Raw genomic sequence first — 7,996 nt, forward strand, 5'->3', positions numbered from 1 at the left:
TAATATATTTCAAATAATCTAATCATTACTATTTTTTTAACAATCATATGAAAATCTTATACAATATAATAATCTAATTATTACTATATTTTTTTAACAATAATCTTTTCGATAGAAATATCTTATATAATATGATTGTCTCAAAGTTGGTGTCAAACAATACATTAATATAAAAAAAAAGGCTAATTGCCGTAAAGTCGGAGTCAGATCCAAATGTCGGGTTTTTTTATGGTATCCGACTCTGACACTCCTCCAACTCAAAGTCGGATTTGGATTTTTTTTCCAGTGTTGGCTCGGAGCAAATCAGAGTCGGACTAGAATTGGATTATCATCCCTACCATCATACCATATGGTTAAATCCGTGTAGTAAATATTACAAAAGTCAAACTAGAATAATTGAAAAGAGTGTAAGACAAAAAAAAATTGTGTTCACGGATCATCAAGTCATCTTTATTATTTTTTTCAAGACAAATTTGCAATTTGATGAAAACTGCGTTCAGATCCAATGAGAAGGTAATAAAATGAGAAGGGTAACAAGAATTTATGTGCATATTTTTTGTATGTTCTAGTCCCTTCATAAATAAAAATATATGCTCTTGAAAAAAAATTCACATTCAGTTTTGAAAAATGGCATGCATGATAAAAAAAAGTTGCATATTTAGTAAAAAAAAAAACAGAATCTTCATTCATTATTTAAAAAAAAATTTAAAAGGTCATCATCCTTCTCATTATTAGATTTTTCTTATTTCATCCTAATAAATGAAAATTTATGCTTCCTAATAAATAAATATATAAATATGATCAAGATCTGATGAGAACTAACCACATTTTAAAATGAAAAATAATCATCAAAATGGGCCCTTAGATCATCAAAATTGAATGAGTTACACTTAGGACTGGCAATGGGTCGAGTTGGGCCAAGAGCAGGTTGGGTTGGTAGGTTAACGGGTTGAGAACCCCTTGTCCCAACCCGACCTGTTAACTTAAACGAGTTGGAAATTACAACCCAACCCAACCTTATTATGATAAATGTGCCAACCTTCAATTTGATCCGTTTATTTTTTTCGTGTTTTTTCAAAAAAAAAAGTAAAACAACAAAAATTAAGTCATTACACAAAGCAATAGTAGGTACGCATCAACTTCGCATTAAGCCATTACATAATCATATATGCTAGATATTGTTCCATATCAACAAAATTAATAAAATCAACCCAACCCAACTGGTGTGCAAAATCAACCCCATTACAACTCCATAAATCAAAGTATCGATATAGTACAGATTGTTGCTTCGACTCATAAGATAATGGAGATTGTGAATGATCATGTGTTGTCCAAATTACTCGGGATATTAATAGAGTATATTTAAGTTTGAAAATGCAATTTCTAAGGAAAAATGCAACTTAGAAGTGCATGAAAATCTATTCCATTGAATTCCTAAATACCATTAGATGTTCCGGTCTATTGAATCACAATATAAGACTAAAGGTTTGTACACCAGTGATGACACTGAGAAATATTGACCCGACCAACATCTAGTTTATGTAACAATACTAGGTTGGTAATCAAGCATGTAAAAAATCGAATCATCCAAGTGGTGATCATTTTAGATAGCAACGGGGAATAAGGTATTTATATCCCGTATGATATTTCGTCAAATGAAACAAAATTTTCTATGATGTTTCAAAAAAGGCAGTTTTTTTGGCAGTATTAAAAATCAAGGACAATGTCTATCGCATAGTGGGTTTCCCGAGACCAGTTAGCAGGCATGGCCAATTTAGGAATTTAATGGAATAGATTTTCATGCACTTCTATGTTTGGCTAATGATGTCATTATTCTAGTTAAAGCTTGAAAGTTTGTATATGACGAAATCTTTAACCAATCAATAAGCTGCTTCTGAAATATAATATCTGTCCAACTTGCATATACTGGAAGGTATGTATCTTAGGGACTATCTAAATCAATTAAATATTTTCTTATTATTAGATCTTGGTAATATTGATCTTAAAGTAGATAATGAGGTTGTTGCTTTAATTTTTTTGATATCTTTGTATTTATTATATGAGAATGTTGTGAATTCTTGTATTGTTGGAAAAGATAGTTCAAAAGCTATAGCCTATATAGTTTTAAAAATGGTTCGATTCATCACAAAATCTCGTACATACCGTCTTGTTAGAGCAACTCCAATGGTGAACACTAGGGACTTGCTAGCAAATAAATAAAAAGTTAAGCAATTAGCCCAACCATTGGAGTGAGTAGCTAGAATTTCATTTGCTAGCCAATGTAGCTTAACTAAGCCAATTGGCTTGAGCTAAAATTGTGGGCCCATGTGGGAATTTTAGTGAGCAATTTCTATACTTTTCTCTAGAAAAAAAACTATCTTACTTCAAGTGGGACCTACTCATATTAGCTAACCATTGGGGAAGTTTTGGCTTAAATTGAAGTTAGCTAGAAAAATCTATGTGGCACTCTAAGCCAATTTTCATTTTGCTATACCATTGGAGTTGCTCTTAAGGGAACGAATTATGCTTTACTTGAATTACTCTTACTTGAAACTTTCGTTCTTTTTTTTTTTTTATATCATTAGTGCATGGAGCTAAACGGTTGCTCAACCCTCTATATAATACGTCTTATCGTCGATCAATATTACAATCTTACGCATGTAGCTCAGGTTCATTCCAATCTTACATCAAAGGTGCAATCTCTTTCCCAAATTATGTTGAATCTATCTTCATAAACTAATACTTCCTGTCATAGAGAGTTTGCTTCTTAGGTGTTGAATTTTATAGTTTGATCGTATTATTTCGCTAGAACTATATAGTATATACTATTATCTAGTACGCTTTTGTTAAGAGGTATTATATATTTCCTCCGTTTCTAAATAAGTGCAATATTTGCATAGTGTTTACTATTCACAGTTTAAACTTTAATTAGCTTTGGTGATTTACATTTTAAGAAAAACATAGTCATGTGGGATTTTGTTAGATTCGTTTGAATGTGAATTTTTTTTAATATTAACTTTTTATAATTTTTACTTATTGATAATTGAAGATATTAATGGTTAAAATAATGCATTGACAAACATGAAAACGAGAAGTGTTGCACTTATTTAGAAACGGAGGAAGTATGTTGGTCTCAATATCTCATTATTAGTCTTAGTACATATATGAATTGATGAAAAGAAAGTGAGAGGATCTTAACATAATACCTCTAAACAAATAATTATATACATCCTCCATCTATTGCAACAATGGAACTTTTACACTATTCAGTTCATCCACCAAACTGCTTTCACTATCTTTTCTAATTTTTACGCAAGGAAAATTGTAGTCGATCATGTAGGGATTTTATTATTTTCGTCTCGATATATACTTTCAAAATAACCAAATTCATTGAGTATTCTAAGCGCGTATTATATTTAAAATTTTTGTTGGTGATTCCGGTTGTATATTATTGTGATTTCCTTTTTTTCCATGTTCAGTGAAGCTATAGATTAATCATAAAAAGGAAGAAAAGCAAAAGCGTAATGTTAAAAGTGGGTCCATTTCCTAGTCCTAATCATAAACCATCTCAAGAAGCCAAGGAAAGCAACAAAATAGTGGTTTGGGATGAGAAAGGTAAAACCAAACTTACACAAATGTTTATATCTTACGACGAAGATTACATCAACTCCCTTGCATTTCAATACATTGAAGATGGCAAATTGACGCTTTCTCCTGTTTTTGGTTCCCAACATCTCGACAGTCCCACATTTGATACTGTATGTATCTCTCTAATGCTTTTCTTCTTTTTTTTCATTTTAGTTTTCTTATTTCTACTTTTCTTTACTTTTTGTGATGATTTTTTAATGATAATTTTCGTGGTTTCAACCTCGAATTTTAGGACATTTTGAATCCTCATCCCAATAATATGTCAGAATTCACATTTATTTCTAGTGGCAGTGAGTCTTTAGGCTTGTTGTCTTCTGTAAGGGTGTGCAATGGTCCAAAAATTCGATTTTTTTTAGACGGGACCGGACCGGAATATTCCGATCCGATTTTGAACCGATCGGACCACAATTTATATATTTTTTATTAAAAAATATATCTATCTCTATTATACAAGGGAAGAAGATGGGATACCAAAAATGGTAAACCCTTTTATATCTTAAGTAATCATAATACAAATTCATCATCTTTTACCATTATATCCTCAATTAACAAAATATTTACATCATCCTTGATTTGTTGGTTTTTAAAAAATATGAACTTTATGAATAAAATTTTTTGTATATATTATTACACAATTGACCTTTTATTTATTTTCGCACGCATCACGTGCATACGAGACTGGTATATATATATTATAAAAGTCCTGATTACATCACCGTAAACAGGTGACATTCATGGGCGGAAGTGATAAAGAGTATTCTTATATCACGAAAATTAGCGGTGTGTGGGGTAAGAGAGGCCCTACTATGAAACTTGGGTTGACAACATTGACAATTGAAACGGATAAAGCAACCTACGGGCCGTTTGGATGTGCAAAACAGCCACAATTTCAGGACGGATTATTCAGTATTAGCTTGGGACTTGAAGATCAATTTGGGGGATTTCATGGCACTTCTTCATCTCACATTATAACATCCATTGGAGTTTATGTGAAGCCTGTCCAAGATTTGGGTGCCATTTTAAACAAGACTAACATATCTGTTGATTGAAATTTTATACCAAATGAATGTGTAAGGTATCAATGGCAACATGTTAGGAAACTTGCACAAACAATGATATAGAGAATTTAATTTGTATTCTCTCCTTCTATTCAAAGGCCAAAGAAAATGAGCTAAGATATGCATTATGTATCACAAAAAAACTAGTGTACAGCTCGGACGATATCCTGAATTTTTACTTTGTAATAATGCTGTTATGTTTTGAAATTGTGAAAGTATTGGGTCAGACCGTCTGACCATAAGTTATGGTCGGACGAGCCCAACCCAATACTAAAATTTCTCGCTCAAAATACTCAAAATTTGAAGCCTAGAAATTGTCAGACCTGTTACAAATGATTGAATTTGTGCGAAGAAGAAGCTTCACAGTTGCAAATTAACTGGAAATATGTAGAAATTTGATCGAAGTTGATGAAATTTTGCCGCAAACAAACACATTCAAAACCGTAGATTTAGAAACTCCAATATCCAATCCAACGGTGAAAACCCAAAACTGAGCACAACCCCCAAAAAAAGCAAGCCCGCTATAAAAGCAAACCATTCATCATCATCCATTTTCATTCATCTTCCATCACACTCAAAATTCTTAAACATACATACATACAATTTTTCCAGATAATATAAACTTCATTAAGGAGAGAGAAAAAACAACAATGGATACAGCAGGTGGTAAAGGAAAGAAAGGTGCAGCAGGAAGAAAGGGTGGAGGTCCTAGAAATTTGATCGAAGTTGATGAAATTTTGCCGCAAAGTATCGGTTTTTTTGGCAATAAGCAAGAGAAGAGTAGTTTTGAATTTGAAGAAACTGAGGGGTTTTTTTTAGATGATTTATGTGAAATCCTCTTTTCAGAAATATTTAGAGGTAGGTTACTTTCATTTAGAGGTGAGTTACTTTCATTTCTCATTTAGAGCCTAGAGGTAATTTACTTTCATTTAGACCTAAGTTACTTTCATTTAGACCTAAGTTACATCCAACTGAAAAAAAATTTAAAACCAACTGAAAAAAATTGAAACCAACTGAAAAAAAATTGAACTGAAAAAAATAAAGACTAACTGAAAAAAAAATTAAGACTAACTGAAAAAAAAATGAAGACTAACTGAAAAAAATGAAGACTAACTGAAAAAATAAAGACTAACTGAAAAAGAAATTAAGACTAACTGGAAAAAAATTAAGACTAACTGAAAAAAATTAAGACTAACTGATGTGGTCCGACCAGTTGTATTGTGTCAGGCGAGTCTGACACAATACCTTCTCTTAGAAATTATATTTATTTTAAATTAATTTGTTATAATTCCTCCACATTTTAAAAAGGGTAATGCTAAATGCAGCCCTTAGGGCTGCATATAAGCATTAAATACCTTTCCTAAACTAGTATAAAGTTGGTTATTTATGACAAAGAGCATGCATTTATCAAGGTCATTAATGCTTGTTTTACAAAATAATTTTCATTTATAGGTTCTTATATGCAGCCCTAAGGGCTGCATTTAGCTTTTCCCTTTTAAAAATTATATGAACTTATTAGCTATACATGGATATCGTTATAGCTAGACTCTTGATCTCTCAAAAAAAAATATCAGCATAGGGATTGCGAACAAAAAGAAAGTAACGGGGGTGTATCGATATCGTACAAGAATTTTGATGTAGCTACATATTTGAATTTTTTCCTTGGATAATGTAAAAGTGGGTTTTAATTCCCAAAATATGTCCAAAAAAATAAAAATTCCCTGCGTACCGTTCACATAGGACGGCACGCGAGAAACTGTTTTTTTTTGTTTTATCCCAGGTAAACAGCTACTCAGAGTAGCAGTTTATAAATATAAACCGCTACTCAAAGTAATAAACCGCTACTCTGAGTAGCAGTTTACTTGGGCAAAATATTCCAAGCACATATCAAACTCAACTTGATTAATGAACCGCTACTTGAAGTAGCGGTTTACACAACATAATTTTTTTTTTGTAAACCGCTACTTGAAGTAGCGGTTTTACTTAAGTTGAAAAAAAAAATTTCTCGGCACTTGTAAACCGCTACTTCAAGTAGCGATTTTACTTAAGTTGGAAAAAAAAAATTCTCGCGTGCCGTCGTACGTGGACGGTACGCAGAGAATTTTTATTTTTTTTGGGCATATATTGGGAATTAAAACCCACTTTTGCATTATCCAAGGAATAAATTAATAATTTCACATATAACCGAGACAAGTAGACACTACCTCTTTAGTATGATTATAGTACTCTCTCCGTCCCAAAATATAGTTCTCATTTCCTTTTTTTCACGGTAATTTATGCAAGTTGGGATAATAAAGATTTTTTGTTTATTTAAATAAATGTTGTATGGAAAAAGATGATTTTAGGAGAGAGAATGGAGATGATTGGTGAAAGAGCATTGATTGTAACATTTTGGTTGAATAAACAAAGGAAAAAACAAAATTCAAGAAGCAAATAAATGATGGGACACGATTTTTCTAGACAAATTACGGAAAAATGTGGAATTAAATATGAAAATGAGAACTATATTTTGGGACACCCAAAATGAAAATGGGAACTATATTTTGGGACGGAGGGAGTATATGAGTATATGACAACAAGATTTCAAAAGAGTAGTACAAAACAAAGAGTTAAATATTTACGTTGTTCATCGCAAGACAAAGTGATCTCATTGAAGTTTCAATATACACTAAGATATGTAAATATAGTAACCTAATTTAATCCTTCAAAATATATATAACTAAACATTAATTAATTCACCAGACATTGATAGCTTGTGTTTGGAGAATTTACACTATTTTTTTAGGCCGCGTTGTATATTTAAGCATCAAACAAGTTGGACTACAATGTGACCTGCTACTGCAGGGAACAACCGGTTATTCTACCCCACCCTTGCAAACACTTTCTACCTACCTGTGAACACCTCCCCACCTTGCTGCAACCACCTCTCCCCCAGTCCCCCACCCCATTTGCCGGCCACCAACTCCCCCCTCACCTCCTGAAAACACCTCCTCATCCCATCTCCCTACTCCCTACAAACACCTATTCCATCCCTTCCCCCATCCCCTGCAACCCCCTCCCCCTCCCCCTCCCTCTCAGCCCCGAAACCCCCTCCCTCTCCCTCTTAGTCCCGCCAATGTGACTGGAATAGCGTGATTTGAATCTCATGCGTGATTGGAGCAGAGCTAGCAACAGGGTGGTGGCGCAACATGGTGGTGCAGCGCGACACGAAGCAGAGGAGCAGAGCAAGAGAGAGAAGAAAGGAAGTAGGAGCAACGAGGTTGCGGCTGTTCTCAGGTGCGTATAGCTAG

At 33.1% G+C, this 7,996-nt stretch overlaps 1 protein-coding gene across 1 annotated transcript; it reads left to right on the forward strand.

The window, feature by feature from the left end:
* The first annotated feature begins 2,540 nt into the window (after nucleotides 1-2,540).
* On the forward strand, nucleotides 2,541-4,827 carry LOC104888445 (inactive protein RESTRICTED TEV MOVEMENT 1). The gene is made up of 3 exons (XM_010673421.4): nucleotides 2,541-2,693; nucleotides 3,480-3,758; nucleotides 4,374-4,827. The coding sequence occupies exons 2-3, from the start codon at nucleotides 3,525-3,527 to the stop codon at nucleotides 4,695-4,697; spliced, it is 558 nt and encodes a 185-aa protein (XP_010671723.2). The 5' UTR covers nucleotides 2,541-2,693; nucleotides 3,480-3,524; the 3' UTR covers nucleotides 4,698-4,827.
* Nucleotides 4,828-7,996: the final 3,169 nt, after the last annotated feature.

Source organism: Beta vulgaris, chromosome 3, assembly GCF_026745355.1.
Source record: "Beta vulgaris subsp. vulgaris cultivar EL10 chromosome 3, EL10.2, whole genome shotgun sequence".
Taxonomy (NCBI): domain Eukaryota; kingdom Viridiplantae; phylum Streptophyta; class Magnoliopsida; order Caryophyllales; family Amaranthaceae; genus Beta; species Beta vulgaris.